This window comes from Macrotis lagotis, chromosome 8 (assembly GCF_037893015.1).
Source record: "Macrotis lagotis isolate mMagLag1 chromosome 8, bilby.v1.9.chrom.fasta, whole genome shotgun sequence".
Lineage (NCBI taxonomy): Eukaryota > Metazoa > Chordata > Mammalia > Peramelemorphia > Peramelidae > Macrotis > Macrotis lagotis.
In genome coordinates, this window is record NC_133665.1 from 111,690,902 (window position 1) to 111,709,710 (window position 18,809).

An 18,809-nucleotide genomic window follows, 5' to 3' on the forward strand; every position below is an offset into this window, starting at 1 on the left:
GAAAGCATGTCTCAAGTTCCACCTCAGACACTTGCTTGGCTCTGTGACCCTGGACAAGTGGTTAACTTCCTTGTACTCTAAGTAATTGAGGGCCATTTTGTATTTTTCTTTTTTCCCCCCAATGGTTTCCTTTGACCAAATAATTCATCCAAGAGGCTAGTATACTATTAAGATTTTCTCTGTGCTTCACTAGACCTATCTTCAGAAAGCAATTTGTCTAATATGGTGAAATCTGCCAGAACTTAGACTCTGGGGAAGGAAAATGAAGCAAGCATTTACTTAGCCTGTATTGCATGTCAGACACCGTGCTAACAATTTACCTCATTTGAACCTCACAATAATCCTAGGAGACAGGTGCTAACCATTTTATGGTTAAGGAAACTGAGGCAGACAGAATCAAGTGACTTGCTTAAGGTTATACAGCATGTATCTGAGGCTAAATTTTAGCTCATATTTTCTTGATTCCAGGCCCAGTGCACTTTCTGTTGTGCCACTTAGTTACCACTCCTGGCATTATCTTTAAGAACCCAAGATTACTTCCATACCGAGATAATACATTAGAACAGAACATTCTGGAAGATTTTTTCCTGTTGTTTACCTTCCCACAGGACCCTTGTGCCCTCCAACTGGATCTCCAGAAACCGTGCCATTTCCTCCTGGCCCTCTTGAGATGGGAAGGGATAGATTGAGAAATATAATGTTAAAGAAAATTACAGAGATAAAAATAAAAATATAAGCTCCTTGAGGGTAGATGTTTACTCACTTTTGTAGTTATATCCCCATATTAATTGCTTAATTGGTGTTTTTTTATTCATTCTTTTATTCATTTATCATATATCCAAGAACAAATTTCATGGAATATTTAATTATCTTATATTGTACTGTTCCATAATAAAACATTTATGAAAGGACTACTTCTAAAATAATTGCATATAATGCGCTCTTTTTTTCTTTACTTTTTTTGGTTAAATTTTAAGTATCATTATCTCCTTTCCCACTAGATGAAGTCACCATTGGACTCAACATTTATGTAAAACCATACTGTGCATACTTCTATTTATCAGTTCTCTCTCTGGAATTGGTTAGCATCTTCCTAAATAGGTTCTTTATAGTTGATCTAAGTATTTATAGTACTCAGAATAACTTGGTTGTTCACAATTATTCTTTGAACAATATTGCTACTACTTTATACAATGTTCTCTTGCTCTGTTCACTTCACTTTTCATTATTTTATATATCTTTCTATACTTTCTAAAATTAACCAGCTCATCATTTCTTATAGCATACTAGTATTCCATCACAATCACATACCACAGACTGTTTAGTCATTCCTCAGTTAATTGGGTACCCTCTCAATTTCCCGTTCTTAACCACTTCAATGAGAGCCATTATAATTTTTTTAGAACATTTAAGTTCTTGTCCTTTTCCCCTGATCATCAAAGGGTATAAAGTTTTATAATTCTTTGGACATAATTCCAGATTGCTCTCCAAAATAGTTGAATCAGTTCAAAGTTCCACTAAAAGTATATTTAATGCCACAATTTTTCTGTATCCACTCCAACTTTTATGAGGTAGTACCTCAAAGATGTTCAATTTATGTTTTTCTAATCAATAATTATTTAGAGTATTTTTCATATAACTATATATAGTTTTGATTTCTTCTTCAAAAAATTGCCTGTTCATGTCCTTTGACCATTTATCAAATGCGAAATGAGTCATTTTTGTAAATTTGACTCATTTTCCTATATATATCTGAAATGAGACCTTTATCCAAGAAACTGACTAAAACTTTTTTTGACCAATTTTCTGCTTTTCTTCTAATCTTGGCTACATTGGTTTTATTTGTATAAACACTTTTTAATTGAATGTAATCAAAATTAAGTTATATTCCACATGCTTTCTTTATTCATAAATTCTTTTCCTATCCATAAATCTAATAGGTAATATGTTCCATGCTCTTCAAATTTACTTATGATAGCTCCCTTTATTTAGGTAATATAACATTTTGATCTCATCTTGGAAAATGGTGTAGGGTATTGGTCTATATCTATAGTGAGTTCTTAATCCACTGACATCTTTTAAAAATGAAAAATGGATAAAAGAAAGAAGATAAATGACCATCATTTCATGAAAAAAAGTTAAAATGATATATATCAAACTACATAAGAAGTCCAAAAGAACCAACATTCTCCTTCAGCCAAGGAATATTTAATGCCTTTGCTCATTTGACAGGGAAACTAAGGGAATACACTGAGTTAGAACAAGCCTGTAAAATTTATCCAAAGACTGGTGAATTATGAACAGTGTTGTTTCTTAAAATGGTTGAGGAAGAAACAAGTTTCCAGAACCTTAGTCAGAGACTCAACTAAACAAAGCCATTTAGGAGTGAAACTAGAAGGACAGCAGAAATAAAAGTGGGCAAGATTCCCATGTGGGCTCTATCACGACAGTCCAAGGATGTGTTTGATGAGGAATTGCACAGCCTTGAAAGAAAAGCTGGGGAGAGCAAAGCATCTGGCCTCGGTCCAAGGGGACTCCAAGAAGTACTTGATGCAGCCCAGTTTTGAGGATATTAAGGGGGAACCAAAGAACCAAGTCCAACTTCACCAAAGAAAACCTGTGATGAACCACCCTTTAATTTAGCTGTAACTTCATTTTATCTTCTGGTTTCATTTATAGCAAGAATGTGTATAGCAAGAATGTAAATATTGATATTATTCAGTTCCCTAGTAGTGTGCTGAGTCATTGGTCATAGGATAAGGCTCCTACATTTAGAGGACCAGTAACTAAGTTAATGTGTACTGATGTCTAAAAGTCATATGAGTCTGGGCACTTTCCATCCCTTTTTCCACTTTGCCCCACCTCCCACCACTGTCACTGCTAACATGTAAGGGACATGTAAGGCCATTTTGTATTTTTCTTCAGTTCATAGATTGCCTAATAGTAAGCTTCCTGATGAAGAGTTACAGAGTGTAGCCAGGTCCTCTCAAAGCTTTTCCATCATGATTGCCAGAAATTTGCCCTCTCCTGGCCTGGCCTTTGAGAACTCAGTCATTTGGTCTTCTGCCCCAAATCTCTTCTTCGCTCCAAACCATTCTTTCCATTCAGCTCCCAAAATGTTTTCCTCTGACCACATCCCTCCCTTATTCTATAATCTCCACTTGGTCTTATTACTTCCAGGATCAATAATAGATTCCTCTGATAGTTTAAAAAAAAAAACCTTTGCAACCTGATTTCTTTATATCTTTCCAATTCTTTTCTTGCGGTTCCTTAGATAACAACTCCAAGCCTGAATGTTCATCCTCCTCATATTCTGGTTTCCCCTGAATCCCTCAAAATTCAGCTAAAATCTTAACCTTCTGCAGCAGCCCTTTCCCAGCCTTCCCATTGCTGCCCATTCTCTCTGAGATGACTTTCCATTTACCCTTCATAGATCTTGTATGTTCATAGTTGCTTTACTGTTGTCTCTTTTATTTGAATTTGAGATCTTTTAGGACAGGCACCTTTTTTGGCATCCATAAACACACTCAGAGTATCTGGCATATGTTCAGTTGCTTTTTGGTCCTGTCCAGCTCTTTGTGATCCTACTTGGGGTTTTCTTGGCGATGGTATTAGAATTTTGTTTTTCTAGAATGTTTTGCCATTTTCTTCTCCAGCTCATTTTACAGATGAGGAAACTGAGACAAACCAAAGTCACACAGCTGAGGCTGAATTTGACTCAGGAAGACAAATCTTCCTGACCCCAAACTCAGAGCTTTATTCACTGTGCACCTAGTTGACTCTTGTACATAATAAGCGGTTTAGTAAATACTTATCACTGATCAGCTAAGGATTGTCTAATAGAGAACAAATTGTAGTTTCCTTGCAAGCAGTGATTTGAAGGAATGAATGAATAAGGATATCTTGTATAAAGAGTAACTCAGATCAGATTAATTTGCTTTCCTCTAACAGAGTAACTGTCCTGATAGAAAGAGGGGAAATTATTTTAAGTGTTGTAAGAATATATGGCAATCTAAAAAATTGAAGAAGTGTAGTTTAAGCATTACAACATTTGAATGATTACCTTATGAATGAGGGGGGGAAACTCATTCACATTTATGTATTATAAATGTGTATAAAGTTTCTTGAAGCATTTTATATATTTTAATCATTATGATTCTCACCATTTTGCAATTAAATGTGTTACTCTTTTATGACATTAGGTGCTTAAGGGGTAGCTTATTGGGGTAGAAGGGACCATATCTTATTTTTCTTTGGATTAGTTTCATCAGTATCTGAACACTGAGGAAAACAAGAGCAGATTTTAGGGCAAGCTTTGTCAGATTTCATCTTATAGTGAACTGATTTCATAAGTTATTTCCAGAAATGTTCTATATCAATACCAGGAGTACCTTTACAAAGACATAGCCTCTGTATAAATTTGTACTCACCAAATAATTTCAATGACATCTTAGCCAAGTCCCAGCAAAGACCCCCTCTGAAATGTCTTTTCATTAACCATTTATTTGACATAATGTTTCTATGAAATGTCTTTCTTAGAACAAACTTGTAATGTTAGGCAGAAAGAATCTCCCTATTAAAAGAACTACAGTTCTATGAACGTGAAAAATTCCCCTCTTAAATGAAGTCAGATCCATCGTTGAGGGAAAAGAATGATACAGCAACTATTTGAGGAAGTTTATGATAGAGGAGGTCTCCCTCCCCCACCCCCATCCCCAGTCTACCTAAGACAAAGACCAAATCACACAGAAACTTTTAACCCTTCTAGCTTAGCCTTATGATTTAGTAGTGCCATGACCCCCACAGATTACAGCCATTGATTGGTATGCTGACAAATGTTTAACAACTCCCCCTTCTGAAGCAAACCAAGAGTGCCTCATGACCCTCTTTGACAGGTAAAAATGTACATTCATTTTTCTCCTTGGCTTCTTGAAGTCAGACAATCAGCGCAACGGTGAACAAGCCTGGCTTGCAGTGTTGGTCAAGTTCTTCCATTGTCAGTGCTGCTCAGCTCTGACACCAGCACACCCTGAAATACATCTCACTGCTAAGGGCTAGATTTTTTTTTCAGGTTCCTTCCTAAATAAATTATTCAGGTATTCAAATAATTTGCAGTGATGATGATGCTGTTGGGAGCTTGGTTTTAAATGCAAACTTCTGTATCACAAATATGTGATGAATCTTAAGTTTAGAAATAAAACCTCAAGGACCACACTGTTGGTCATCCAGACCTGTAAAATAGCCTTTCTATCATGCACGGAGTCATTATGACCAAGCAGATACATACCAACTGATTTAAAGCCATCATCTTTGTTTGGCATTTCAACAAAACTCTGTATGTAAAGCCCTTCCAGACTCTCTTCCAGGTACAATGACCTACTTGCCATTCTCTTTGCACAAGCTTGCACCCTTTGCCAGTCATTGTGCTGCAGAAACAAAGGCAAACAGTCCCTTCCCTCAAGAACTTGTAAGTCTAAGGGAGGAAACCTCATGCAAACAACCCCTTCCCCCATTACCTCCACTTCCTGTCATCCCTAACTTATCCAAACTCAACTCAGTTTCTACCTCCTCTACACAATACACTAAATCTTTTCTGAATTCTCCAATTGTAGGCACTTCCCCCACACACTGAGATTACTTCGTAAATATTTTATATTGATTTATCTTTGCAAGTTTGTTTCTCCATAGTAAAATGTAAACTTCTTAAGGACTGGGATTGTGTTCCTTTTTTGTCTTTATGTCCCTGGTGCCTGGCACCATTGTTCATAGTTCTTGAAGAATAGATATTAATCAAGTAGAATCCTCTGAAAATGAGTAGGTCACAGGGACAATTTCCATCACCAGAAGAGCAGCCTATCCAAGACATTTGGTCCCAGGATGCCCAGCAACATAATCTGTAATTTTGGATAAAAAAATTAGGTAATATCTTCTCTTTGTTTCCTCATGAAATCAGTTCAGTGGCTAGGGATCTGGGGAAGGCTAGTAGTTTCCTATGAAGACATACATTGTGCTTTTAAGGCATAGCTGTGATATAACAGTTAAAAGCTCAGTCAACATCTTCATGAGAACCTTTACCAGATATCCCGGTATCGGGTATATATTTGAAGTATTAAGCCAAAGGAGGAGAACCTCAGGTAAACCTCAAAAGAGCTGACCAGATATACCAGGAAACATTTTGCTTGTGAGTCGATCACAGGTGTATTTGAAGTTCTACATAGACCTGTTGGGAGTTTTCTGTCTTCTCTTAGCCTAACAATAAGCCTGTATGATTTTGAGAGTTGGCCTTATTATCTAAATGAGAGGGTTTTGACTGATGTGAAATCAGGCTGAGGGGTTTGCATTGCTGAAGTACTCTCCATGTAATGCTTTCAAAGCTGTCACGCTAGCTCCAGTCCTGGGGCTGTCTGAAGGACAGCTGGCATAGGAGAGGACAGGGGACTGTCTTTAGCCTCTTTTCTTATTCCTAATGCTTATCATGATGTCTGAAATAGAGTAAGTAGATGCTTAACAAATTACTTAAATCAACAGTAATAAATGTTGATTCACTGGTTGAATAGAGGAGTCTTAGGTGAGAGAAGCTGCTTTTCCCTGATTGTCACCATTTAATGTGGTTCTCATTTACAAGAGGTGATAAGTTGTCTCCAATACAGCTGTGTTTGGATGGAGACCCCCCAAATAGAAAATATTTCTAAACATCTCAGAAATTGAGGCCAGGGTGAAGAGAAGGAAAGAGCACAAAATAAATACAAGTTCTGCCTCCTAGAGGAAGAATATAAAAAAATTAGGGAGATATATACATATATATATATATGTATATGTATATATGTATATATGTATGTATAATAGAGCCATTTGTGAGACACTAGCTAAGGTGTCTCAATAAAATAAAAATTTCTTCTGTTACATCAGTTTGACCCTGTTAATTTGTTGATTCATAATTTGTTTTCTGTAAAATTATTGGAGATTATTATTCCATTGGTCAACCAATAAAATATTTATTAAGCATCTACTGTTTGCCAGGCAATAGAAGTTTTAAACTCTACAATTAATAAGAAAATAGACTTCAAGTGTACTAGGGATATAGTGAAAGATAAAAACAGGGACTGCTCTCAAGAACCTTGAATTCTAAAGGAGAGATGACATCACTAGATGGATAGAAGATATTGAGAGTGACTAGGAAATCATCTGAGAGGGGATGGACCAGAAAAGGGATGTAGAAGAGCATCCCAGCAAGAACAGCTAATTCAAGAGCAGAGAGCTTGAAGGTGGAGTGGAACTGAATGTTTGGCAGGGAGTTCAGAGAAAGAAGACTGGAAAAGGAGGACAGGGCCAGGGCAGAATGAGAGCTTTTTACTTTCTCTTGGAGATATTGGTTACTAATTAACCTTAGAGGGGGAGCTGCCTGAGGATCTGAGGGCCAGGGAAAAACTTAATGCAAGAAAAGCTAGTTGTGAGTATGAAGGGAAACCAGAGGTTCCAATAGTGGAGGTGAGGAGGTAGAGCTGCCTGGGAAGTAACTTCAAGCACCAAAATGCAAGACATAGAGCAGTGTATGAGGAATAACAAAAAAAGTCATTATGATTAGAAGATAGTGTGCAAGGAGGACAACACCATGGCAAAAGATTGGAATGTAGGTTTGAGTCAGATTGTGACAGATTTATATATTTGAAGTATTAAGGCACCACTGGCATTCATTATCAAGTACATAGAGCAACACGTGTACACAAGAGAGTTGTGTTTTAGGAAAATCTTTTTTTTTTTTTGCAAGGCAAATGGGGTTAAGTGGCTTGCCCAAGGCCACACAGCTAGGTAATTATTAAGTGTCTGAGATCAGATTTGAACCCAGGTACTCCTGACTCCAGGGCTGGTGCTTTATCCACTGTGTCACCTAGCCTCCCCAAGAAAATCATTTTCGTTGTTGTTTAGAAGATAGGTTTGAGTAATAGAGTAGAGCATTAAGGAAAGAAGACCAAGGAGGAGAGCCAATCTAGGAGGGAGGGGCTGAAGGTCTCAACTAAAGGGATGCCTGTGAATGAAGACAAGAGGGCCTACATGATCGGATAATGTGGGGGTGAATGGGGAATTGATGGGGAATTGAGGATTACCCCAAAGTAGAGAAGCTGGGGGACTTGAAAAAGATTGGGGCTTTCAACAGTAATAGGGGGATTCAGAAAAAAACATAGTTTTGGGGGAAGAAAGATTGAGTTGTGTTTTAGGCTTACTGCTTGATATATCCAGGTTGAAGTGTCCATTAAGCACTTAATGTTGTGGATGGGAGTTCAGAAAAGAGACTAAAGTTGGAGATAGAGCTAAAGCTATATATCTCACATGTATGTATAGGATATAAAATATGCATAGAGATAATCATTGAATTACAGTTGATGAGTTCTAAAGGAGCAAATGTATAGAAGGAAAAGAAGTGCTTTCTAAGATGCTTTCCTTGCCAGGTTAATTAAAATTTTTGTTGGTTTTCTAATTGTAAAAAGCTTTATTTGATCATCTTTTTTTCTCCCCTTTGTAATGTCATTGAGAATGAAACTATGCCTGTTCTACAGTGTTATGTTTATTTTTTTAAAATTCCCTTAGGTACTATTCAGAGTTACATTTAGAAAACTAAATGCTTATTTATGTAATGAATATGGAGCAAGAATGAAGTCCTGTCCTTGGTACATTCTGTTAATGTTCAATTAGTTACCATAGTTTAGGTGTATCTCACACTCTCCCTTCCCAACAACCCTTAAATGAAATAGATGCTAATTGGATAACTGTCTAGATACTACATTTTTGATCTTCCAAGGAAAAAAACCAAACTTTTTCTGTTTTCTTGCCAGCTAATATTTTTTATACTTTGAAAACAACAATTTTTCAAAGACATAGACAACTAGATAATGAGACCTTTTTATTAACCCAGAAGGTAACACTGAGAGCCCTGCATTTAATCTTTTTTTCCCCTCATTTGATCTTAAAGGTCTATATGTTCAGGATCAAAAATCAGTATTATGTTGACATTGTACTCAACATTTTTTTCCAGTAGCTCAGTGATTGCCTGTTTATAATTGACTTAAGTGTTGATTTGGATAATTTACTCATTAATCTTATCTGTAACAAAATAATTTTTAATGTCAAAAAACCAAACATTGCCATCCTTTCCCCAACAGCCTGGAATTGTGTCGCCATTTAAGCGAGTTTTTCTAAAAGGAGAAAAGGGTCGGGATAAGAAGGCCCATGAGAAGGTTACAGAAAGACGCCCTCTTCATACTGTGGTGCTATCTCTGCCTGATCGAGTTGAACCAGATATACTGTTGAATGACTATATTGAAAAGGAAGTGAAGGTAAGTAGTGTTGGTGGAAACAGGAAATGTGTCCTTTTAACTCTTTACCCACATGAATTTATTTCTTTGTGCAAATGAACTTTCAAAATAAGAACAGACTTTTTTTCCCCCCTTAAACCTCAATTGATCCTGGAATTTTATAGTCTTCTTTTTACAACTGTGCCATCACTATCATCCTCAAATGCAAATTATGCCAGTGATTATTCTTCCCCCCCCCCCCCCCCCAACCCTGATCAAAGTCCAGGTGTGTAACATTTCATCTTTCCCACACAGTTCTTGGGTACCTTCTAGAGGGTTTGGTGATGTCTGATGTCTGCATTCGGCTCACCACCAATAATGTTCCCTAGGTTTTGGGCAAGGTCTCCAGCACCCTAGTTCCATTTAATTACTTAAGAGTCAAATTACTTTTCTTTCTTTTCTTTCTTTCTTCCTTTCTTCCTTTGCCTTTTGACATTTTATTTCTTTTCCAATTATATACAATAGTAATATGTACCTATCATTTTTATAAGGTTTTGAATTTTATGATTTCCACCCCCTTCCCCCCACAGAAGGCTGTCTGATAGTCCCTATATTATTTTCATGCTATATATTGTTGTAAATTGAATGTGTTATAAAGAGTAAACATAACCCCCCCCCCCCAAGAAGATGAGAAACCTCAAGAATAAAGAGAAAAAAATTGTACTTCAGTCTGTGTTCAGGCTCTGTCTCTGGGGGTGAGTTGCTTTCTTTATCATATGTCTACCAGAGAAGTTGCTTCAATATTTTTCCCATAGTTGCTATTATTAGCTGTATCTGCACTCTATTTCTCCCACTCTCAGTTATTCTGTTCTCTCTCTCTCCTTTCATCCTGGCCCTGTCCAAAAGTGTGTTGAATCTGAGTACCCTCTCCCTCGATCTTCCCTCTCTTTTATCACTTTTTCCCCCTCATCCCGTCCCTTTCCTCCCATCCTTCTCCAGGGCAAGATAGATTTCCTCACCCTATTAAGTGTGTATGTTATTTCCTCTCTGAGCCATTTCTGATGAGAATGAAGGCTCCCTTATTACCTGTTGCCTTCCCTCTTTTCTACTCCATTGAAAGCTTTTTCTTGACTCTTTATGTGAAATTTCTTAGCTGCTTCTTCATCTCCTTTTCCTTCCTCCCAGTACTTTCCTTCATTGATTCCATCTTTTTACTGTATTATACCATTATATTCCGCTCCTTCCTATGTCCTGTCTATATATGCTCCTTCTAACAGCTCTTTTAAATGAGAAAGTTCATATGAGTTATCAATATCTTCTTCCTGTGCAGGAATACAAACAGTTCAATATCATCAAGTTCCTCATAGTTAGTCCCTCTCTTCCACTCCCTCTATGGTTCACCAGAGTCCCGTACTTGGAGATCAAACTTTCTGTTTTGCTCTGGTTGTTTCAATAGGAAAGTTTGAAAATCCCCTGTTTCATTGAATGTCCATCTTTTCCCCTGAAAGAGGATGTTCAGTTTTGTTGGGTAGTTGATTCTCGGTTGTAAACCAAGATGTTTTGCCTTTGGGAATATCATATTCCAATCCCTCTGAGCCCTTAATGTAGATGCTTCCAGGTCCTGTGTAATCCTGACTATGGAGCCTTGTTAGTTGAATTGTTTGTTTCTGGCAGCTTTTAGAATTTTTTCTTTGATTTGGGAGTTTTGAAATTTGGCTATAATATTCCTGGAAGTTTTTCTTTTGGGATTTTTTTCAGGAGGTGACCAGTGAATTCTCTCGATTTCTATTTTACCCTCAGCTTCTAGGATCTCAGGGCAATTTTGCTGTATTATTTCTTGAAAAAATGAAGTTTAGGCTCTACTCCTGATTGTGGCTTTCAGAAAGCCCAATAATTTTTAAATTATTTCTTCTGGATCTGTTTTCGAGGTCAGTTGTTTTTCTAATGAGATATTTCACATTTTCTTATAATTTTTGGCTTTTTTGGCAGAGTTTTATTTCTTCCTGATTTCTTGCAAAGTCATCAGCTTCCTTTAGTTCCATTCTGCATTTGAAGGAGTTGTTTTCTTCAGAGAGCTTTTTTTATCTCCTTTTCCAGCTGGCCAATTCTGCTTTTTAAGGCATTCTTCTCCATATTTGCCTTTTGTTTTGCTTGCTTTTTCCATTAGGTCTAAACTGGTTTTAATGTATTATTTTCTTTAGTTTTTTTTCCGTATATCTTTCACCAAGCTTTTTTTTTTTTTTTTTTTTTGCAAGGCAAATGGGGTTTAAGTGGCTTGCCCAAGGCCACACAGCTATGTAATTATTAAGTGTTTGAGACCCGATTTGAACCCAGATACTCCTGACTCCAAGGCTGGTGCTTTATCCATTACGCCACCTAGCCTCCCCATTCACCAAACTTTTGATTTGGTTTTCATGATTTTTCTTCATCACTCTCATTTCTCCCTCTCAATTTTTCCTCCACCTCCCTTAATTGCTTTTCAAAGTCTTTTTTTTGGGGGGCTCATCCATAATCTGAGCCCATTTTCTATTTCTCTTGGAGGTTTTGGATATGGAAGCTTCGATTTTTTCGTCATCTGAGTATGTGTTTTGATCTTCCCATGGGATTAAAGTAATTCTCTATGGTCAGATTTTTCTTTTTCTGTTTACTCATTTCCTCAACTCAAGACAGTATTTCCAAGGCTTTCGGTTTTTTTTTTGGGGGGGACACCCCACTGGGACCTTTATTCCTCCAAGGTCTTATGCTCTCTAGCCTGTGCCTTGATATGTAGATGCCCCCCCCCCCCACTTCCCTCTTCCCTGGGGCTGTTAGGAGGATCCTGCTATCTTAGTATAGAAGCCCAAACTGCAACCTGGATCTGAGTGTAGGCAAACAGCAGGGTCCTACCCCCAGGGAGAGCAGAGAGATCTCTGCAGACTTCACTTACAGGCTCTGTGGCCAGTGCTCCTCACGCTGCACTCACCCAGGTGCAGCAGAGTTCTCTCACTGCCCCTTCAAGCTGTTGCTCGTCATCTCTGGGCTGGGCTGGGCTGCACTGTGGCTGCAGCTTTTTTTTCAACCCTGGTCCTGGTGAAACACATCTTTCCCACAGAACTTCTAAGTTATCTTGGACTGGGAAAATGTATCACTCAATCTTTCTGTGGGTTCTGCCCCTCTAAATTTTGGCTAGAGTTACCATTTGTTTGTTTTTTTGGAGTTTGGGGTGGGGGGAAGGATTTCCAGGAAGTGTTGCCTTCACACTGCCATCTTGGCTCCTCCCCCATCAAATTACTTTTCACAAAGGAATATTTACTTTAAAAGTATAGTAACCTATAAAGGGCATAGCCCTCCCACCAACTCAGTCTCTGGGAAAGGAATTAGTCTCAACAAATTCGGAGACGAAAACCCTGCTTGACTGGCAGTGACATCTAGCCAGAGATCTGCCTCTAAGCTTTCTATGCCTTGAACTCCCATCCTGGAATTCCTCTACCTATCCCCAGAACTGAAAAGGGCAATTGAAACAGACCAAAACCTGAAATCTGTTTTACAGGGCCTAAAGGATGAAGGATGGCAGCATAATCAACTAATTAGAAGAAAAAATGTTACTGCTGTGAAATAACTCTTTTAGGTTTGTTTGTTTGTATGTTTTGCAAGACAATGGGGTTAAGTGGCTTGCCCTGGGCCACACAGCTAGGTCATTATTAAGTGTCTGAGACCGGAATTTGAACCCAGGTACTCCTGACTCCAGGGCCAGTGCTCTATCCACTGTGCCACCTAGCTGCCCCAAAATATTTCTTTTAAAGGAAATTGAGGCCTTTTTTTTTTTGGACTTGCCCAAGGTCACATAGCTAAGTAAGTATTAAGTATCTGAGGCTGGATTTGAACTCAGGTCTTCCTGGCTCCAAGGCTAGTGCTTTATCCACTGCACCACCTATTTGGGAACCTTTTTAACTGTAACTATTGTCCTGTCTCATTTAGTCTAGGTAGCATTTTTTTGGTAATCCATGTTCATATTTCTGAATTAATATAATTTAATCTGTCATTTATTCAACAAACATTTATTACTCACCTACTAGCCACAGCCCTGTTGAAGTTGATCTGTCTATCCTTCTGAATTGATCACTGGTAGAGGTGATGACTAGTTATCATATGTGTGGATCTAAATTCAGAATGTCCCTTGATAGATTTCAACCACATCCTGTTTGTATTTTGCTTTTATTTCATTTTCAGTTGCCTATTAGACATTTTAAACTAGATAACCTCGAAATGTCTTAAACTCACAAAATCTAAAACTTAACTCATCTTTCCCTCCCTAAAGTGTCTCCTCTTGCAAACTTTGCTATATCTGTCAGGATATCACTCTCTCAAGGTTATAATCTTGTTATTATCCTCAACTTCTCATTCTCCTTCACCCCACATATCCAATCATATGTCAGATCCCACCATTTTTATCTTTACAAATCTTGATCCAATCCCTTTCTCCCATTCCTACAGCTGCCACAACTCCTGGCTTCCCTGGTTTCCCAGTGCTTGGGAAAAAAACTGAGGGATGGGGATTGGAAGTCCTGGTGAGGATAAAGAATAGGCTTTGGAGTCACAAGGCAGGATAGGTGGAAAGACATTAGACAATGATCAGATAAAGGAATTTCAGTTCATTAACATGAAAGTTATATATCTACAAAAGAAAGAGTAGAGACATTACATACTAAATATGAAGAGAACTCAGGAAAAGCTCTCACTGGTTTATTCCATTGTTCCTATGGTAAATGCAATCTGTTATGAGCATTATTTTCCCTACTAGGACTTGCCAATGCATTCTTTGGGTATCCAGTTACCGCTGATGCCACACTTATTTCTGGGTGTTTCATACCCAGATACAGGCAACTTTCCAGAAGCTCTTGATGGTTCTTGAACCTGGGATTCATCATTAGCCTTTAAGAGGCTATGTTATGGTACAGTGGATAAAGCACCGGCCCTAGAGTCAGGAGTACCTGGGTTCAAATCTGGTCTCAGACACTTAATAATTACCTATCTGTGTGGCCTTGGGCAAGCCACTTAACCCCATTTGCCTTGCAAAAACCTAAAAAAAAAAAAGAGGCTATGTTAACTCCCAACCATTGTATTGTGACACAGACCTCGCCATTCCATGTAATAACAAAGTAGCCTAGTGGGTCTTATGTGGTTGATCCTTAGGAAATTCTGCACATTTTGGGCACCATTGTCAAGAAGATCATGCCTGGCCTTTAATTCTCTAGGCATCCAGAGGAGATTGAAAAGGAGGAATAGGGAGCCAGGGGTAGAGGTAGTTTCAGAATGAATTAATAGTCCCAGCTCTGGAATTCACTTCTATTCAGCCTGAGATTAGAGGTGGGTCTCCAGAAGCCTTGTTATCAGGGAAAATGTGTGCAGCCATTACCTACTGAGCAGAAGATCTTGTTACTTTCTCAAAACCTTCATCTTAAATTTTTCCTCAAAATTTCCTGGAATCCTAGAATTGACATTGTAAGAACTGGGAGGAGCAGTGGTTTGACCCCTCATTTTACAAATGCCCAGAGGCACATTAACTTGGCCAGGGCCCCACTGCAAGACTGGTGCTAGAGCCCAGACTGACAAGTTTGGCACCTCAGACTCCCTTGGGGTCAGTCCACAGCCTCCCCTGCTCTTCTTTCCTGTGTCAAAGTTAGAAATGGGGGAGTGGTAGTGGGACAAGAACATCTATCTGGTTTAGACTCCCTTTCAGAGCCTGTTTTCCAGGCTGTGACATGGTCTTTGCCTGGAGGCACTGTGCTTGGCAGACCTAAAAACTCTATGAAGCTGGGTTATTATTCAAAGTGTGCCTCTCCAACCATACCCTGATAGTTATCCAGGCTCTCTTATATCCTTAGACTCTCTCACTCTCTCTCTCTTTTTTATTTTTTGAGGCAATCAGGGTTAAGTGATTTGCCCAGGTTTACATAGCTAGTACATGTCAAATGTCAGAGGCCAGATTTGAACTCTTATCCTCCTGACTCCAGGGCTGGGCATCTATTTGCTGCACTACCTAGCTGCCCCTATCCTTAGACTCTTTCTGATCACTGACTTTTCCTTTGCTTGTGATCGTCCCCTTTATCCTAACCCCTGTTCCCCAAAAAGCCCATTCTTTGCCTCTGATCTGCCCTTCAAGTCATAATCTCCTTTTCTCTTTACTGTGTCTCCACCTTCTCCCATCAGCTCACTCCTTAACACTTTGTGCCCTGACTGCAAGCTCCATCAGGTTGCTTAGACTGCTCTTAGAGGTCACTAGTCAGCTGCTTGGAACATGGGGCAAGGCTTAGAATGAAGGGAAGAGAAGTCATTCATTAATTGCCCAGCGTGTGCTTAATGGGTATTATTTCCTTGATCCTCATAGTAGCCTTGTGAGGTAGGCAAAATGATGGTCCCCAGTTCTGTAACTGAGGAACCTGAGGCAGACAAGTTAAATGACTTTTCTGGGGTCACTCAGCTAGTAAGTGTCTGAGGCTGGATTTTTTAACTCAGGTGTTTCTAACTCCTGCTCTTGTTGATTGGTGCTTGTCATCCACAATAGTTTGTCAGATCTTGTTAAAAGTTTACCCCTGTGATCACTTTTGAGTCTGTTTACTTCTTTTGTCAACTTCCTTACCTCTCACCTGAACTGCAGTCTCCTTCCAGTTTCTGTGCGTATAGCTGAGATCATGTCAGAAACCTTCAATGGGAAGGCAGGCACAGGAAGAATCTGTTGAGGAAACAACAAAGTGGTTCTAGCCATACTAGGAAATAGTTTAGAATTGCATGGAAAAAGTCCCCCATTAATCCCACTATTGGGCATATACAACAAGGAGGCAAAAGATAGAAGTACCTTCACATATTCCAAAATATTTCCAACAATACGTTCTTTGTTAGCAAAAAAAGGTATGTATTGGGGGTGGGGTGGGGAACTGGTAACAAATCGGTTGCCCTCTGAAAGAGAACAATTCAACAAATTAAGTGTTATGTGTAAGAGACCTGTAAAATGATAGACTTAGAGCCTGGACAAGGTTATTGGCTGACCAATTGAGGCCCAGGGCAGACAAGGGACTTGCCCCAAGGTCACACAGGTACTTAGTGGGGAAGCTGAGCCTCAGTCCCAGACCTGTTGACTCCCCATCTAGGGTTTTCTGCAGGATCTTCCAGGGATTTAGAGAAACTTGGGCAGCTGATCTGATGTAACACATGTTGCTGTGATCATGGAAATGCAGATAGCAAGAGGTGGCCAGATTGATGGCTTCTCCAGCTCAGTTAACAGATATAAACAGAGGCAGAAGTCCACAGCTGGGAAAGGTTATCAGAGTGACATGGGGCTACTGGAGAGCAATGGGCATCTGCAGTCAGAGGTGAGGCTCAGCTCTGCCTCACTTGCCACCTCCTCTCCACATGTCCCTATCAGTGGAAAGTTGTTGTGTGGGTTGAAAAGATAAGTGGCATCAAGAAAACTTCTCAAAAACCTTGAAGGATATTTTCCCTTAGTGATCAATACTTGTAGATTATGGCACTTTCAGTTTGGTCCCTGTAGCCTTTCTTTTATATTTTCTTTTATTTTGTTTTTGTTTGTTTTTGCAAGGAAGTGGGGTTAAGTGATTTGCCCAAGGTCACACAGCTAGGTAATTATTAAGTATCTGAGATCAGATTTTGAACTCAGACCCTCCAGACTCTAGGGCCAGTGCCACTAACTGCCCCCATTCTTTCTTTTAAAAAAAAAATTAAATGTTTTTTTCAGTCAGTGAAAATCTACTTTTTTCCTTCCCATTTCTCTATCCTGCACTTAAAAAAAGAAAAGCAAAGCAAAATCCATGTTACAAATGTAGTTTAACAGTTATAAATATATGTTTGTGCAAATATGAAATTCCTGAACTGGCCATGTCCTAAAAAGCATCTCAGTTCATTTGTGCTGTAAGTTCATCACCTTTCTTAGCAGAAGATGGGGAGCATGTTTAGCCACAACTCTTCAGCTTTAAACCTTTCTGTCATTAAGTCCAATGATATTGAAATGTTCATTTGTTATTTCTCATGTTCATTCTTTCCTTACCTCCTCAAGACCCATGCTCCTTATTTCATCTATCAATAAAAAACTTCTCTTAACCCTCCTCTCTGAATTTCTATCAATCCTTTAAAGCTTAATTAGCTAAAACTTTCCTTCCTCCTTATCTTTTTTTCTGATCCCCCAGCCTGAAGTGGTAATTATCTTTGTAACTCTCTTATGACACCCATCTCTGAAATTTGACTGGTCATTTAAGGTTTAGATAAAATTTTACCTACATCCTAAGACTTTTCCTGTTACAGTTAGAAGAAGTCATTTCTTGTTTCGCTCTTATGTTGCCTATTTGATCATTTTGCTTTGTTTTATAATTACACTAATATCTCTCCAATAAAGTTTTTGGGTTTTTTTTTTAGTTACTTGAAAAGATATCTTCTATTTTTATATCATCTTAATTTCCAAAGATAGTCCTCTTCCTTCCCTCAACTTAATGAACTGATCCCTGTATAGAAGATAAAAACAATTCAGTTAAATTAACCAAGTCTTGGGGTGGCTAGGTGGCATAGTGGATAGAGCACTGGCTTTGGGGTCAGGAGTACCTTAGTTGAAATCCAGCTTCAAACATTTAATAATTACCTAACTATGTGGCCTTGGGCAGGCCACTTAACTGCATTGCCTTGCCAAAAAAAACAAACCAAAAAAAAACCCTAATAAAAGAATAATATAAACTAACCAAATCTGACAGTAAATGCAATATCCAATTAGGCTTTGATTAAAGTTCCTTAGGAGAAAAAACTGTAGTCTTTATCTTTGTAATCCCCTTTCTCTCAAAAGGATTTTCAAATAGAGGTTATTGTTGAGGTTCGTGATATAGCACAGAAACTTTTGAGGAACTTCGAAAAAGAACCAGAGTAAAAGATACCTTCAAGGAAGATAAGAGGGGTTAGTCATGTGGCATGACAAGGAGTTAACAAGTGGACAATTACATTGTTCCTCTGGAGCCTTTAGGCATTGGGAGAAAGCAAGAAAGGCCACCAGGGTGTTAGGCTTAGCACAGTGCTGGCCCATCGTAGATGCTCAACAAAGGTTATTGACTGACCAGTTCCAGGGGAAGACCCTGACAGGCAAGAATTGCATGGGATGGGCAATCGTGAATGGATTGCAATCTGCATTGCTGGAGGAGACTTCCAAATTAATGAAATCTCAGCTCCATTAGAGTATATCTGGAATGATCTGTCACATCCTTTTGATTTTAACTTACACCAACTTGATGTTTTCTGTAAACTTAATAACATTTTATTTCATTGATTTATTCCATTAAAATTTGAGTGCCTTCTTTTAAAAAGAGACTGTCCTTAGTATTATAGGAGTGTAAAAATGAATAAGATGTGTTATTACTTGCCTTTTCAGAACATGAAGATAGTAGAAGAAATAACGTAGTAAATGGGACTATAGCCATTAAAACAGGCAAAGAAATTCTTGAAATAGATGGTGTTTTCTTTTTATTTTATATTATTTTTAACTTGACA

The 18,809-nt window shown here is 38.5% G+C and overlaps 1 protein-coding gene across 2 annotated transcripts in view; it reads left to right on the plus strand.

Moving 5' to 3' along the window:
- CCM2 (CCM2 scaffold protein) overlaps positions 1 to 18,809 on the plus strand; it is a 112,346-nt gene that overhangs the window by 65,390 nt on the left and 28,147 nt on the right. For both annotated transcript variants that reach the window (XM_074198219.1, XM_074198220.1), the window contains exon 2: positions 9,159 to 9,332. In XM_074198219.1, coding sequence (XP_074054320.1) covers positions 9,159 to 9,332 — 174 coding nt within the window. The remainder of the gene's footprint in view (positions 1 to 9,158; positions 9,333 to 18,809) is intronic.